This window comes from Daphnia magna, linkage group LG4 (genome assembly GCF_020631705.1).
Source record: "Daphnia magna isolate NIES linkage group LG4, ASM2063170v1.1, whole genome shotgun sequence".
In the NCBI taxonomy this organism is placed as follows: domain Eukaryota; kingdom Metazoa; phylum Arthropoda; class Branchiopoda; order Diplostraca; family Daphniidae; genus Daphnia; species Daphnia magna.
Window position 1 is genome coordinate 1,529,729 of NC_059185.1, and position 16,889 is coordinate 1,546,617.

The window sequence follows — 16,889 nt, forward strand, 5'->3', positions numbered from 1 at the left end:
ATACCCGTTATCAGAAAACTGGCCTCTGGGCTCTGGGTTAGAATCATGATTGAAAAACAAAGTCAAAATATTTTGAATTCTTTGGGAACATAATACCACGGCCGTAGGGGTAAGGACGAAATTAAAACAACTTGTCTCAACAAGGCAATTTATTAAAGTAATAAATCACTCAACTAAGAAATCGATCGAGCTGCAACATACGATGGATGCAATGGAGCGTGCAGTTGGTTTTGAAGCCGTTCTTTAAGCTATTCGTAGCGTGGTAATGGTATGCGCAAAGTGTCGCTCCATTGGTATGCATTTTCGATGTTATAAGGTCTAAAATACGAATATACCAAAAATATAACAGTCTTGTCCATTCCCACGAGCCGATGCGACACATCTCCCTCAACCTCGCTTTTCATTTCCGTTTCCCAAGGTACGTAATTTTCCTTTAACTTCCCACGAATGTCTTAAAGAGCTTCACCACTTTTCCACCGGCCGTGTTAGATATTTGCGTTCGCCATCGAACGCCGACAACCGAAGCGTCAATGTTCTACATCGAGATACGAAGAGAAAAAAGGTGTTGAAATTTCATTCATTTGATCGGAGCGTGATCTCACGGGGTAAACCAATGCCTTTTTTTTTTTTTTTTTTAATTTATCGCAGTACATTTAACTTAAACGTCAACACGGGAAACAATGTGAGAACACTTGTACACAGGTAAATGACCGAGCATTCGTTAAGCCGGGTCTGAGAGAGTTTGGTCGCTTCATTTTCAACTATGTCATCCTTTTCCTTCTTCCGTCTTACTCGGTTTGCCAGTTTCGCGGAACAGGTGAATTTTCATTGAACGCTGGACTTTTTCCAAGAATAAAACATCTCTAATGGTTGATTGGATTTCCAGTATTTTTCATTGACATCATCCAGCGTCTGCATCCCACTGAGAACGACAAATTGGCTCGGACCCGGTGAGATGTAAATACAAAAGTTGGTTAGCGAGTCCGGTATCTCGGACTCTAAATCCAGGGTCAATCTCATGGCAAGATATTTGCTTAGGTGTTCAACTAAAAAATAAAGATATATACATATACGTATCTAATAATGTTAACATACGGCACGGGGAAATCGAAAGTGAATTTTTCAATTACCAGTGGCGTTTGAAGTTGTTTTGATATATCTGATGGAATTTTCTTTGAGAGCTTTAATCAGATCATTGTCGTTTCCCATTTCCACTGGATGTGGTTTAAATACCAATTCAATCTCATTAAATGATTTTCCGCCTGAACAGGAAGGACCACTTTGTTCCTCGCAAAGTTTCTCTGTAGCACCATGATCACTCGGTCCTTCAGCCCCCGAGCCGGTAGATTCGTTTTCAGATAGATTTGTGGATAATTTAGGTTTTTTCTTAGCTGAAGGTATGGATTCTGTTGGAGTAGGTGTGGAAGGTGCACTGACATTTGGAGTTGTAGTTATCGAATTTGCTGTTTCATTTTCAGGGGCATTTTTTCTAATCCTAGTTGCTCTATTTTGAGATTGAATTTTCATTCCTTCTTCAATTGAATTAAGCAGGGCTGACTGTGAATGACTCTTGCTTAAGTTAGCAAGGACTCTTTCTTGATGTGCTTCATACTCATCACGACTGGGATAGATTTTCGCAATGAGCATGTCAAAGTTAGGATCAGGTCTTAAAGAACGTTTAGAAACTAGTTTCTTGCGGCATGTAGGGCACTCTTTATTTCCAGATCGTAGAGCTGTAATGATGCAGTCAGAACAGAATCTATGTAAGCACTCCTTGGTTGTCATGGTATTTTTTAGCATGTCCAGGCAAATCGGACACATGAGCTCACTATGGAGGCTTCTGGGAGAAACGGCAATCTCTGTGTTGTCTGTTATAGCTTCTTGTGGTGTTCGATGTAGCTCGTACAGTGATAATTCCCAAGATTTGTTAGCGCCAGATGCATCAACAGACGCCATGTTTATTCTAGTTTTGTTTTTACCTCGAGATAACACAGGAGCTCGTCTTGTTTTTTAACACAAATCTGTGTTGAGTACGCTTGAGTTCTCAACTCATTCAAACATTCACTGCAAAGATCTATACACTGACTATTATAAGATTTGGTCCAACTAAGTGCGTTATTGTGTGGTATTTAGATAACTGGCCATCGATGGAAAAAAAAAATGTGTTGACGAATTTTTTTTACGATATTCATAAGACTCTCAGCGAGTTTCTGAATGCCACTGAGAGATGGCGTTTTCCCTCTAGCAGCAATTAAACGAACCGTGCCCACAGCTTTTTCATGGCCACTAGGGCGTTTCGTGTGTTTTACTGAGCAGTAGTCAAACGTCAAACGTGTTGAGTGAACGTACGTTTACGCTTAAGAGCAAGCAAATTATTTCCTGATGTGGATTAGACGAAGCTAGTGTATTTGTGTGAAGAACACATTGATTTCTCCCTGAATTGTTTGATGGAAATCGCCTAAATCCTCGCTTCGCATGTCATCTGTTCGGCCAAGAAGGCGAGAGAATATATAAAAGCCGTTCGATTTTAGACAAGAAGAAAAAAAGGGAAGAAGAAAGAAACAATTCAGCCATGACCGTGTCGAAACGTGCTGCTGCGTCGACCGTCAGTTTGCTCTCTGCTGACTCACTGATGGGAATCATCGTTACCAATGGATAATTAAACAAAAAACTTTTGCCCCCTCTAAACGTAAAAAAAAAAAAACCACCATTATCGAACATCATCACGACCTCAAAGAAAAACCTTGCTTTCAAGCACAACGTTACAAAGTGTTAAAAAAGCGATCAACCGTAGGGGAGTATCAACATCTCCGTGGCCATTTTGGTCCTTCCAAAAAGAACGAATCGTCGTCTGCGATTTTCTTAGTGTGTGTGTGTGTGTTTTCCCTCCCAAAAAAAGAAAAGAAATCTATATTTTTTGTTTTTCGTGTGTGTTTTGCCTCCCATTTCCGTTGGGGATTTTTTTTTTTGACGCTGTATGTTTTTCGAGAAACAACAAACATCCGCCATGCCAGGATTAATCAGCGTCTCGGAATTCGTGGAAGAAAGCCGCGAAGATGTCAACTCGCCCACCACTTCGACGTTCGTTTCGCGCATGTCGCAATGTAGGCAAACAGTCGCCGCCCTGGAAGAGGTGAATATTTATTTTAAAAAATCCCCCTCTCTTTAAAACGAAGTTTCTAAAACAGATTTTCTGATCGTTACCAAATGAGAATGGAAGCGAATGTGACGTGCTGTAAACGTAAACAACAGCAGTTTTGTGTGTTGTGTGGAACGATGGGTAGGACCCTGGATTAAGACAGATTACTTTACGTAAATAAAACAAAAAGAAAGAATATAGTTAGGCTCACGGCTGCATATTCTTCCACGGCTAAGTCTAGGCCAAGTTTTTCCTCGTGGAACGCGATCGATCTAGGCTCCTGCCAGCTAGGAGCCTCACTGGAATGGGGTGTGTTTCACATGTTATGCGTGTGTTACAGTATTCGAATGACGTCAATAAAGGGGAAACGAAGAAGACTTGCTGGGTATTTTCTTCCACCATTTCGATCAAGTTATTTGTCACATTCCGAAACCTTCGTCAGTCGCACATGTTTTTTCACGTAATATTACTACCAATTCACGAGTAATCATGGAAGTGATCCAAGGTTATTACAGTGGTGAAAAACCTTTCTCTTTCTAGTTGTGGCTTACGTATTGGTTTTTATTGTTATTGTTACGGTTTATCCCCTCCCCCTTTTTTTTTTCTTACACATTTTATTGGGTTTGATTGGATCACGGACGCTTCGTAACCTTATTTCCGGCAATTTTGTTCCCCCCTTTTTTTTATTATATATCTGTCTTGTAACGCGTGACCTTTATCCAATTGGGACTTGGTGGTTAGCAGAACTTGCGTCAATCTGATTGGTAGCAACCGGAACCTTTAAGAACGTGTAACTGTTTAAGTACACGCAAAGTCCGGGGTAGTAGGGGTTTGTTTTTTAAATCCTACTAGGAAATGGAGCGAGCAAAAGGAAATCGGATCCATGGGCATTTCAACGGGCTTATCCCCCCCTAAAACAATAGACGGTTATACCCTAGTTAACAATTTTCTCCACTGGGGGGCAGAATTTTGCGACTTGTTGATTCTAATAAGAATTTCAACAACTTCCGTTTCCTGTAAGGTTTTTTTCGGTGTTAACACGACAAGTTGACAATGTCAGGTAGCATCTTTATAAGCGACTGTCACTTCCTCAATGATGATCATAATACGAGCAAACCTCATTTTAATTTTTTGTTGTTTAGAAGAGAAAAAAAAAAGAAGGGCGTTTCCATCCTATGATATTCTTTTATGCTATTTTGCCTCCCTGTTGGTGAGGATGACATTTCTCCCCTCCAAAATAAGAATTTTTTCCCCTCTCTGACGGTGAAAGACGGTTAGATGTTTCCATAGGATTTTTTTTACTCTCTGTCTTGGGGAAGGGGGGAGTATACACCGAAACTAATCGGCGGAAGTTGAAGAGGGGACTTTGCTTCCGCTCTCTCTGCTTTTTGTTGTATACCTGCCTGTCTCCCTTCGCATTTTGAAATGAATCAAAGTCAACGTACTGTTGAAAGAAGGACAAAAGAAGAGTGGGGGGGGGACTCATTACGTCATTGAAATCGATGCCTTACTCTGAAAAAAATAAAATTCTAATTTTTTTCTTCTAAACTGGAGGATCACGTAACAATTGTCCTCGTTCTACAGCTGAAAGAATTTGTTTGTTTTTTTTAAACCCTACGGAGAGATCAGTTTTCCACATTTTGTGCTTGGAACAACATAAAGAGAATTCCTTAAGCCTAGCGTATAAACAGTCACATATTGCAGTATTATTGCGTGAGAGATGCCTCGTGTAATTCTCGAAAGAACCTTGCAAAGGTCGTGCTGCTTCGAATTCAACCGTTTTATTATTATTATAATTTTGTTTCAATTCTATTTTTCCTCCTTTTTATGCTTTCCCTCTTTGACTGAGCCTATCATTTCGGTCGTAATTGAGTTATAATGAGTTGTTCGTGAACGCCTATAACACCAAGTTGGGAGCCCGTCAACGACCTCATCAATAAAAGTCCCTTTTTTTTTAATATTATTATTATTTCTTGCTTCACAGCATTCCGTGCACAGTCTATATAATTTTTTTATTTTTAAAGGAGAAAAATTCAGATAAAAATCTAGTACGCATCATAACCAGATGTTTTACCATTTTGGTATGTGGGGCATTGCCAAGTCATCGATTGTCATACACACACACACACACACACACACACACACACACTGAGAAGGAACTGGGAATGTGATAGCCAAGGAGCTTGGCAATATGATGGATTTTAAAGAAAATGCCAACGAATGGGGGAATGTTAACTATAAGAGAAGAAGAAGAAAAGTCTTGATTCTACTGTTGTTGTGCACCGTAGACTGTAAGGAATTTCGTAATGTTACGTCGATGTGTAATTCTTTCTGGTTTTTTCTTTCCTATTATTATTTATCAGATCCTGGATGTGGACCGAGAAGGACTTACCAAGTTGAAAAAAGCTGTCAAAGCTATGCACGCCAGTGGAAACGGTAAAAATAAAGAATTCTTTTTTTGTTGTTTTCTTAACTATTTTCTTGGGATGTATACACACACATGCCTTGTATACGAAGTAGAGGATTTATTTTTTTTTTTCCAAACAAAACGGAGCTCCATTCTAGTTTTTTCTTTGTAACAAATCCAATTTTGGAATTGCTGTGATGTCTCTCCTTTTGTGTTTGAAAACAAAAATATTCTAATCCCAAGAATTAGAGAACAGACCAATAGCTTTTTCTTTTCGCCTTATGTAACGGTACTACCCGGCAGAGCGTTAGAATAGAGGCGTCATGATCCGAAATAATGAGCATAAGAAACACGCCACGGTGTTAACCTTTTACGTTTTCATAGCTCTTCAGAATAGGAACAATGACGGTGAGATTGCACACACACACACACACACGTGAAATTGTCTTACCAGTTGTGTGTTTTCTTCTCTGCGGTTTGCTCATTAGCGTTTGCGCCTAGCAATGGGGGTAGTAAAAATTAAGAAGAAGAAAAAAATAATAATTTAGATAAATAATAATCGTAAACTCGATAAGGAGGAAACATTGATTGGGATGAATGGAAGTCTAGGACGAGAAAGACTGGTTCGCACGCTCCCCCCCGTCCCAGTTTTTACGACATCGTTGGCAATTCATTCTTTCGGAAGACGTAAAAAAAAAAAATTATGAAACAAGATTATATACAGATATTCTGTTTTGTTCAGAACTAGTTCTTTAAATAAAAAGAAATGAAATAATTTTTACTTTGTCGCACAGCGCACACGGATAATGAAAACTACCTTTCGCGGGCGCTGGAACGTCTTGGAACGACGGCTTTGAGTAAGGACCAAGAAACGGAAATCGGAGCCGCTTTTATTAAATTTGCTGTCGTCACCAAAGAACTTTCTGCCCTACTCCGCACTCTGGTAAAAAGAAGAAGAAGAAAAACTTTACACTCACTGAATAACACGCGTTTGGCCGTAAAAAAAGATGTCAACAAACATTTTTCTAAATGATTCGAATTGCGCAACGCAGATGCAGAACTGTGCCAACATCGTGCAGTTTCCATTGGACAGCCTATTGAAAGGAGATTTGAGAGGCGCCCGAGGTGATTTGAAACGGCCCTTTGACCGGGCGTGTAAAGACTACGACACCAAGTACGGCAAACTGGAAAAGGAGAAGAAAGCGCAGGCCAAAGAGGCCGGCTTTATCCGATCGGAGATTACGGCCGCTGAAGTGGCCGAAGAACTCGATCCCGAACGCAAAATGTTTCAACTGCAGATGTGTGAGGTAAAAAGACGAGATTACCATATCAAAAGGAATGTCGCCTGTTTTTAGTCTTTACGTTAACAAAGAAAGAAGTCCTCTTCCAATTAGTCATCCTTCAGAGCGCACACATTTCCTCTTTGCCAACTTGTCCTAGAAAAATGTAACCAACTGCGCAAAGTGTCTCTTAAATAACTGGAAGACCTTGAACGTGTTGTAAAAGATGAATCAACTTTTAAAAAAACTCTCTTTTTTTTTTAAAGTATCTACTGAAAGTCAACGAAATCAAGACAAAGAAAGGTGTCGAACTGTTGCAGCATCTTCTCGAATACTACCACGCCCAGCACAAGTAAATGTTTATGTCTTTCTTCTTTTTTTAAATATATATTTGCGTATGGAAGTAGCCAATTCAATTACAAGATCGTCGGCTGTTAACGTGACTTGTACAGCTTTAAAAAAAAAAAAAACAAAGAAATCGATGATGCGTTTTCACGAATTGTTTTTTCTCACGAACGGCCATTTTGCTGCTCCCGCATCGTTGCAATCTGTGCGCTCCACTGATCCGTTTGATTGATTGATTATTGTCTGTTGGTTTGCAGTTATTTCCAGGACGGTTTGAAGACGATCGAACATTTCGGCTCTTACATTACGGATTTGTCGCAAGGATTGCAGAGGATCCGGCAGAAACAGGACGAGGAACGCAAACAACTGGCCGATCTGCGTCAATTGCTCAAAAGTTCTCACGTTTTCGACAAAGAGGTCAGTCAATGTAAATAATGACGGTGATAACCAAACAACGCATCGATAAGTTGTGTAATCAGTGCGGTTTTTCGCCGCCGAGTGGCTTCCACAAACTCGCAAGCGTCCCTCACTGAGAAATGAACAAAGAAAAAACAAAAATCTTCACATGTTTTTCCATAACTGTGAAACAATGGAAAGCCCGTCACATCCATTTAGCTTAACAATTTATAGCCGTGTTGTCTAACGTGTCTGTGTTTTTTTTTTTTTTTTTATGTTTTGTTTCCAACCCCCCACCCACACCCAAAAAATGAGCCACACGATTTAATACGCGGGCGGCATTTCTTCTTTCTTTTCTGCGTTGCAGCAGCAACAACAACAGCAGCCGACAGTTGTGCAGAGCCATGCCGTAGGCGTCGGTGGTAACGGCGCAACGGCCAGCGGAGTTGGTGTCGGTGGTAACGCCGTCAACAACAGCAGCAACAACAGCGGCGTTGGCTACTCGCGCCACCAGCTGCAGGGCAACAAACAGCACGGCTCGAGTCGAACGGGTTTCCTCCTGAAGAAATCGGAAGGCAAAGTGCGCAAGGTGTGGCAAAAGCGGAGGTGCGAAGTACGGGCAGATGGATTCCTCTCCATTTATCACGCCGACGAGACCAAACCGCCGACTCGAGTCAACTTGCTCACCTGTCAGATCAAGCCCGTGCCGAATCACGCGGAGGATCGCCGCTGCTTCGATCTCATCTCGTGTAAGGGCTCGAAATTGTAGTCAATTTTTGTTTTGTTTTTTAGATTTTTATCTGCAATCCCATGCGGCGTAATATGCTAATGGTGATGGATGCCATAGTTTCTCATTGGCTTTGTTAGTCACGAACTGAACTAAACGAAACGGCTCACAACATGGTTCTCTCTATAAATGAATGCGGGGGGGGGGGGGAAGGGGGTCTTGTTTCTTTTCACGCTCCAGACCCTCTTTTTTTTTTTGTGCTGCAAGGTTACTACACGCGGCCATCCGCGCACTTCAACAAAAGCTCCTTTTTTTTTTTTTTTCTTTCGTCTTTTGTTTTCCACGTAAAATAGACGAATGGCCTTGCGGCAATTGGCCACATACACGACAGCAATTTTCCTCGTATAATGTCCCTCGTTCTTTCTTTCTTTTTTTATTGTAATCCAAATTTTGACCGAAAATAAGGGCGCGTGATCCGGTTGTTGATGCGCACGCACCGTTGATAACGGGTGGGAGCAGTTTAACCGGGTTAATTATTCTTTTTTTCTCTTCCCTTGTTTGGAATAAACTTGTTTTGTGTGTGTGTTTTGTTTTCACGAATTGCCTTTTTTTTTATCTCAACAGACAATCGAACTTACCATTTTCAAACGGAGGAGGAAGACGAAATGGCGGCCTGGATTTCGGTGATGGTCAACAGCAAAGAAGGCGCCCTGATGAAGGCCTTTGACGATAATGGACGTCACGGTCCCAAAGTCAATCAAGGATTTTTGGAACTGCAACAGGCAATTATCCGATACGTTTTGCGATTGCCGGGCAACGATCGCTGCGCCGACTGTTGTTCTCAGAACGGTACGTCCATCATATCTCGATGATGATGACCCCTCGTTTTTTCTTTGTTTTTTTTTAAACAATAAGAAAAGAAATTCTCCTGTAACGATGATGATGGTTTTAGCTTGTCCAGCCCGCTGGCCATTTGTTTGTATTCTTATGGCTGAGAAATGAAAGAAATGATCCCCTCTGGATAAGTTCCCTCCAAAAATGTCGTTTAAAAACAAAAAACTGGCAATGTTTTTGCTATTGTAACGGAATTTTTTGTTAATGAGCTGTACGGTTTTCTAATTTCTTTTGCTTGAAATTGTTATTATTATTATTTTATATATATGTATTTTTTTTTAAAGATGCGACATGGCTGTCGACAAACTTTGGCGTAATCATCTGTATCGAATGTTCGGGCGTACACCGTGAAATGGGCGTTCATGTGTCACGAATCCAGTCGTTAGTGGTGAGAAACTCGGTTCATCAACATTTCTTTTTGTGCCTATTTTTGTTTTAATATTAAATTTCACTCTCTTTAAAAATTATTAAACTATTTTGTTGTTGTTTTTTTTATGAACTGACAGCTGGATCACGTGCCAACTTCCCAGCTGCTCATTGCACGGCACATGTCCAACCACAGTTTCAACGAGATTATGGAGGCAACGTTGCACATTTCCAAACCCAACCTTAACAGCACCATGTAAGTACCCTCCACCTTCCACTTAAAAATTTTTAATTTCTAATTAAATTTGAATGGTGATCAACAACAACCAAAAGGGAGGAGCGCAGTGAATTTATTCGGGCCAAGTACATTGAAAAAAAGTTCGCCATCAAGACGAGTACAGACATACGCGATTTGCACAGTGACGTCGAGCACGCTCTCAACAACAAGGACATTCATCAACTTCTACAAGCCTATGTTGAAGGCGCTGATTTTTCGAAGCCCTTCATTGACAGCGTAATAATTTATTCCTTTTGTTTGGACTGGCCAAAAAAATTCAATTTTGAGCTTGAACATTGAAATGATTTCCCCCTCCTTTTGGTTTCTGGTTTAGAACGCGGGAGAAACGGCCTTGCACATGGCCATCCGACGTGAACGAGGCCATTCCCTTCACATTGTAGACTTTTTGGTGGAAAATGCCAGCAATCTTGACGCAACGACGGTGGACGGACACACGGCCGTCCATTACTGCGCCCTTTACAATCAGCCAGAGTGTCTGAAATTGCTGTTGCGCTCAGGGGCTAATGTGGCGGCCGAGACCAAAGACAAAAAGACGGCCATTGATTTGGCTAAAGAATATGGATCTACTGCTTGCGAAACCCTGGTAGCTTTAATTTTACTAGACGTGAAAGAAAGTCAACTAATTTTGTGGGTTGTTTTGTTGTTTAAATCAGATTCGCCAGTCAACGCAAAACCGCAAATCTCAGCTGGAAAATGTCAGCATTGACTGGAATTTATCGCAGGACGAGGCAGGATCGATTGATTTGTCTGACGAAGACATGACAGTCGTTGAAAGCACGGCGACATGCGTAAATATTCAACCGATTTGATAACCCAAAAAGAAGTTGTTGAAATCTAAAAATAAACGTTTGTGTCGACAGAATGGAATTCCAACTCCGGATCGACGTGTTCGTTCCCGTCCGCCCAGTTTTGCTGGCCGGGAATCACCAATTCAATTACGTTCGCGTTCCTCAACATCCGACAGTTTACGTTCCGGTTCCAGTCCCAACAGTGGAGGAGGAGGGAATCAGTCATCGAATCGGAATGCTACGTTCTTCCCTCCGCCAGTGACGACAGCCGGATCGTCTGTCAATACGGCCGCCACTCTCATGGCAGGATCGACCAGTAATCTTTCGGTGCAGACGAGTAAAAAGAATAACAATGCTTCTGCAACAACAACCTCAGCTGCTGCAGCCGCAGCCGTTACCGCCGCTAATGTCGGCAGTTTGAAAAAGAGGGCGGCTCCTCTTCCACCTCCGACGACTGCGTCCACATTCACCAGAGCTTCATCGCAAAACACGCACAGTCGAAACGCGTCCGATTATGGCGTCTCGTATCCAGCACAGCGGATGAAACCGCCTAGCGAATCTCATTCTCAGTCGAGGAAATCGTTGGTGGCTGATTACCTTGACTCGACCAAAACAAGGACGTTCCATCATTCAGCAGCCCACCTTCGTATGATAAATTGTTTTTTTTTTCCAATTCGAAATTTGAAATTATTTGTATTTATTTATTTTGTTAATGATAGCTGGAGCTAAACTTGTACTGCCTAAAGGAGAACTGCCACAACTAAGGAAATTGCATGGCTCTGCCACCAGTTTGGCCAGTACAACTAGCTCTAATCGACCTCGTGGTCCGCCACCGCCCACGCCAGCTAATGTCAGTACGGCGGTGAATTCATCAAAGCCACTCAGTCGAAATGGTCGATCGACCGAAAGCCTTTCGTCAGCTCCATCCGACGGAGAATTTAATGATAAACCATTACCACCGGCCAGAGGTACGAATTGACCCTCCTTTTTTTTTCCCCCATCTACAGTCGTCGATATTTAGTTTTCGTTTTAATTAATAGGTCGGCGTTGTCGTGCATTGTACGATTGCGAAGCGGACAATGACGACGAGGTATCATTCCGGGAAGGTGAGATCCTTGTAGTGATGATAGAAAAGACAGAAGACGAGAATTGGATGGAAGGCTATGTAGAAAGCGACCCGAAAAGGCGCGGTGTGTTCCCGGCTAGTTTCGTTCACATCTTAAACGAACGCGACTAATGTTGTAAAACCGAAATCAAGTTCAAATCAAACTGCCACAACTTCTAACTTTAGTGAAATTTCCCCTGACGACACTAAACTCATCGACCAGTGGCGAAGAAATACGTCATTTATGTCCAGTGACGCACAAAAATCACATATAAGTTTCAAACAGTAACAAAGTTTTTCCCCAAAGTTGTAATATTTAAGAAGAAAAAAGGAGAAATTGTTGGATGTTGTAAATGGCAAATGATGATCTTAAATTGGAGTAGTTTTTTTTGTTTTTTTCATCTCTCAAGCTTAATGGAATTCCATCTTTTGCTCTTTTTTTTTTGGCTCCTAGTCACTCTTCTCATTGCTGTCCCTGTTTTTGAAGAAACCCATCAAACGAAACTTGTTTTTTCAGTTTTGCCCTTTTGTTGAAGGCCCAATTTTCCTTAAGTTGTCTCTCTCTATATCTCTACTTACATACTCTTTATCTTTCTCTAATTCCTCATCTACATATTATATTATATATTATTGGTTAACTTCTGTGATATATATTTCCTCATTTCGCTTTACATTAGTTTCAACTTTCCCCCTTTAAATTTTGGTTTCTTGATGAACTCTTGCCCAATTCCGTTTGTTGTCAGATCAGTTTTAGTTGTTAAGTACGTCCGACTTTGGATCCACAAAACAAAAGTGTATTTCACCAATCGATCGGTCTACACAACTCTCAAGAATAATATCCCACATGTTTGAACCAAAACTATCTGTATTATTATTATTACACTCTGCCAATTGTTCGATTATTTTCCACCCTTTTCTCAATTTCAACGTTCTCCTTCAGCATTTCTCGATGTGGCTTTCACTGTTGTTGATGGCTTCCATTTAATATGTATGAGTGTGTCAATAATTCAAATGTCAAATATTGATTCCTTTTCTTCCCCATAGAGCGCGTTTGCGGAACCATTATGCAAGTTGAACACGACATTGCCTCGTGTTTTTTGCTCGCGCTCCAAAAAAAAAAGAGAAAAACTTCGATGCACACAAAGAAATGGAAGATGTTACACAAAATAATTAGAAATTTAGTCTTTTTTCTTAGTCCAGTTCCACAGGAGTGAAATCCACAATGTCGAAATTGTTACGATAGAAAGACCGCGTGAATTCGTCTCCCGTCTCCACGAATACGAACCTGCCCCGAGAAAAAAAAAAAAAAATCATTTTTTAATTTCTTTTACATCTTCAAGAAGTCCCAGAAGTTTTATATTCGCTGGGCACTCTGACAGGAAAATGGATGGCTGCTCGCTATCGCGTGAAAAAGAAGTCTTTTCACCTTCCGTGTGATAGCGACTTTATCTTTTATACGACGATCGTTACTATCGACTCGGATGTTTTGAATGGTAGCGCATGATGCCATTTGAAATTCAAATGTGATCAATTTGAAGCACCCCAGCATATCCCATAAAGGAAATGCTAAAAAGGAGTTTCCCTTTTCTTTTTTTTTTGGCTTGAATGCTTATAGATGAGCAGCACGCACTCCATTGGGAACCATTTTAGCTAGTAAACTAGAGTGGCTTCCAAAAAAAAAAAAGGAATATTTCGAAAAATTTGTTTCCTCTTTTTTCTATCCCCCATTTTTTTCTTTTCCAGTTGCATCCACAAAGATGCCCCGTTTTAATTACCGTCTTCCGTGAACGGAAATGGCATTGCCCAAAATCAAATCCTTCGGGTCGTAAAAGGTTAAATCGGCCGCATCCGCCGGTGAAGTCATGACCGGCCGTGGTTCTATTAAAAAAAAAAAAAACGCGTTCCTGTTAGTGGCGTCGCCAGGCGACACACGTAGAAATCAATGTTTGCATTATTCATAAATTTAATGAGAACAGGAATATGTGTACAATGGTATACCTTTGGGTAATCTCTGACGTCGCAAGAGAACCGCTTCCTGGGCTCGGTTCGTACTGTACAATCCTCGTTTCTGATTGCTCTCGAATTCCGCATCAGTAATCTGGATCGTGTCGTCGACCAGGAAGTACCGCAAAACGTACGGTTTCATCCGTTCATCCACCGATACGCCCTCTTCTTCGCGCCGGTCCCACACGCAACCAAATCTGTTTTTTTAAAGAAGAAGAGAAGAAATGTTGCGGCAGTTTTATGTAAATCGCAGCTATGCCTCTTTTTTTTTAGGGGGATGCTGTTCTCTTTTATATGGTAAATATATCGTTCAGCTTTTTTTTTTTATGCACCATAATATATTATACCTGAGAATTTGGCCGTCGTGTTCGAGAAACTTTTTCAACGGATGGCTACGAGGTTGTGGTGCAGAACGAGATCTCGAAGCTGCGTCGTTCTTTTTCAAAGGCGGATTTGATTCCGGTACATCTTCCGGAGCGTTTACTTCTATCCCAGCGCTCATAAGGAATTCCTGTTATTTTTTTGTGTAACATTAAATATGCAAATATTATTTTGTTGCTTTGTTAAATTAAATCGGCCGTGTACTCTTGTCCATTGGTTGCAGTTAGTCAGACGGAATCGACGTCCAAAAATATCGACGTCGGATGCCACATTCAAGTCCTTCCAGTGCCAGAATTTTTGTGGGTTTTCATCGTCGTCCTTTTCGTGACCAGACTTGAGAACTTTGTGACGGCAGACAAGTTTCCCTTGCGGACGGCCGGAATTCTTTTTTTAAAAAAAATCCCAAAGAACAAGACAGATTTCGTTTTTTTTGTCGGTGGGAACAGCTCAATTGAATCATCTGCCGACACACGCAAATTTGAGCATTACAACCCCCCCCCCCTCCTTCCCCGAAAAGTAAAAAAAAATATGTTTATTATACACACCGTGCAGCAGTTGGGTGTATGCAAAACGTGATTATGCTAATTTTAGTATATAAGCTCCCCTCGTTTAGATTCTTTCTTTTTTTATTAAACGAACCGGAGTGACGGGTTCGTGAACGGAGATGGTGTCGTCTTCGAGATAGTAGGACAACTTGACCGGGTGGACGGTCCTGCGGGAATAGCCCCAGGCTACGGAATCCTCAACGTAGAATCCTTCGAAGCGCAAAGTCTGTATACACACACAAACGGGGTCACATAAATTTAGAATTGCAAATGAACTTCTTGCGTGTGTGTGTGCGTGCCCATCTTCCATTTGCATAGTAATTATAACTGCCAATGATGCCAAGAAGTTTCTTACCAGTCGGTCGTAGAGGACACTTTTCGGAACGAAAGGTCGGCCCGAATGCGCTTTGTAGGGCGGATAGATGGGCGGTGACAAACCGGCAAGTTCACGATCCATATGTTTGGAATCTCGTTCGAAATGAACGGCCGATCTTTTGAATATAAAAACAGTTATCTCTCTCTACTTCCCGCTCCTATAAACATCACAATAGCTATAAATATTGCCTTATACATTTGTATTGTAAATACGTATATTTTATATAGGTATCAGGCAAAGTCTTATTCGGAAGCTGAGAAAAATAAAAGGGAATTGATATATAGGGCCCTTGTTGCAGACAGCCGGACGTGTTAAGGAAATTGATCGAACGTGCACAACAAGAAATAATGGGAACAGTAGCAGAGGGAATTTCAAAACATACACTTTTATATCTACCCCATATGTGCCTTGAGGTAATCAAAAAAATTTCAATCTCGGTTAGAGACAGCTTGCATGTATCATTTTCAAATAGACATTCGCATTATTGAAGAGAAAAAGAAAAAAGGCCCAACAGATTGATTTATTCCACTTGGTTCAATATTTCTTTGCCCACAGCATTTAAAAGGGACGTGTATAGATGCGAATATGTTACCTGGAAGCGACTAGCTGAGGCGGACGGAATCGATGCAAGTCGTAGTCCGCTTGAGACGATATTGAGTTCCCGGAAGTTGACGAATAACAGTTCCCTTTGGGTAGAGGAACTCCGTCGTGGAAGTGGAGCGTTTGACATTTCCGATAGTTGGACTTTTCGCATATTTTTTTTTTGAATAGACACAATTTTAATATTTCCAAACAGGAAAACTTTTGTGCTGACAAAAGGCAAGAGTCAAACAACATTTCGTGATGATCGATAAATCCGCCCACCCTCTTTTTCGAAGAAACATTCATCGCGATGATGAGAATTTCTAATCGACTCTTGTATGCTCCCACCAAATTTCGTCATCCATTTTCTACAGTTGCACACTTGTATCAAGGTATTTGAAATCTTGCAAACATAAATCAGTAACTTCTCCTTTCATCATAAAAATAGACTTGAATCTATAAGTTGTTGATGACCTAAAAAAGTGATGGGGACTTCTTTCCCCCCGTGAAATGGCTCTATAACCGAAACATTGGTCCGCTCGGTTGATTGCCACACAATATAGACTTTCAGTTCTCTATATGTAACTGCCAACTAGTTCTACGCTGCCGTTAGCCCATCACGCAGAAATATACGTCGAATATTTCCTGTGTATAGCAGCAGCATATATCCTTTCCTATTATCAGAGAGTCATTCTCTTTTGGCGAGTTTCAGATCAGATTTATGACACACATTCACTTGACGCTTTGGGTGTGTATCCTCTTCGTTCTCCTACTCTCATTTTATAGATATATATATTTATGGTACACAATCAAAAAGAAGACTAGAGAAGAAAGGAGACCCATCATCAAAAAGAATCGGGACCTTTTTGCACAACAACCTACACGTATCGCGATCAATAATGCAGCGGTGGCTCTCTTTACACTTTATAGCCGAACAAATTTCTATATATCTAAAACGAATTTGACATTTTAAGATTTTACCTTGATCGTCGTTTGCCCAATTCCCGGCAACATCACGTGATTTTTCAACTCGTTAGAACTGCACACAAAGACACACGGACGAACGAAAGGTCTCTCTCAATTAAAAAAAAAAAAAAATTATAATCGGTAATACAACATAGACAGAGAGAGAGAGAGAGAGAAACTTTCTCCGGATGACTTGTCCAGCCAACTGATGTGTGTAGCCAAAATGTTATGACGTGTCCAGGACAACCGATCCCTTTCATATTTCTCTCTGAGTCTATAAAGCAACGCTT

The 16,889-nt window shown here is 41.0% G+C and overlaps 3 protein-coding genes across 4 annotated transcripts; 1 reads left to right on the plus strand and 2 right to left on the minus strand.

The window, feature by feature from the left end:
* Nucleotides 1-131: 131 nt before the first annotated feature.
* On the minus strand, nt 132-2,166 carry LOC116921272 (E3 ubiquitin-protein ligase RING2-A). The gene is made up of 2 exons (XM_032927538.2): nt 1,131-2,166; nt 132-1,046 (listed from the first exon to the last, which is right to left on the minus strand). Exons 1-2 carry the CDS (start codon nt 1,954-1,956, stop codon nt 826-828), a joined length of 1,047 nt encoding a protein of 348 aa, XP_032783429.1. The 5' UTR covers nt 1,957-2,166; the 3' UTR covers nt 132-825.
* Nucleotides 2,167-2,302: 136 nt separating this feature from the next.
* Nucleotides 2,303-12,770, plus strand: LOC116921270 (arfGAP with SH3 domain, ANK repeat and PH domain-containing protein). 2 transcript variants are annotated; one of them, XM_032927535.2, is made up of 16 exons: nt 2,303-3,133; nt 5,503-5,575; nt 6,341-6,489; nt 6,599-6,853; nt 7,093-7,178; nt 7,429-7,588; nt 7,935-8,316; nt 8,919-9,143; nt 9,473-9,576; nt 9,695-9,810; nt 9,888-10,068; nt 10,166-10,435; nt 10,506-10,640; nt 10,713-11,286; nt 11,360-11,608; nt 11,681-12,770. In XM_032927535.2, exons 1-16 carry the CDS (start codon nt 2,978-2,980, stop codon nt 11,875-11,877), a joined length of 3,312 nt encoding a protein of 1,103 aa, XP_032783426.2. In that variant the 5' UTR covers nt 2,303-2,977; the 3' UTR covers nt 11,878-12,770. The 2 variants fall into 2 exon arrangements, with proteins under 2 accessions (XP_032783426.2, XP_032783427.2); XM_032927536.2 differs by having other exon boundaries at nt 7,938-8,316.
* On the minus strand, nt 12,518-16,865 carry LOC116921271 (EF-hand domain-containing family member C2). The gene is made up of 9 exons (XM_032927537.2): nt 16,615-16,865; nt 15,644-15,795; nt 15,031-15,166; nt 14,770-14,901; nt 14,335-14,514; nt 14,097-14,260; nt 13,744-13,946; nt 13,521-13,623; nt 12,518-13,030 (listed from the first exon to the last, which is right to left on the minus strand). Exons 1-9 carry the CDS (start codon nt 16,645-16,647, stop codon nt 12,937-12,939), a joined length of 1,197 nt encoding a protein of 398 aa, XP_032783428.2. The 5' UTR covers nt 16,648-16,865; the 3' UTR covers nt 12,518-12,936.
* Nucleotides 16,866-16,889: the final 24 nt, after the last annotated feature.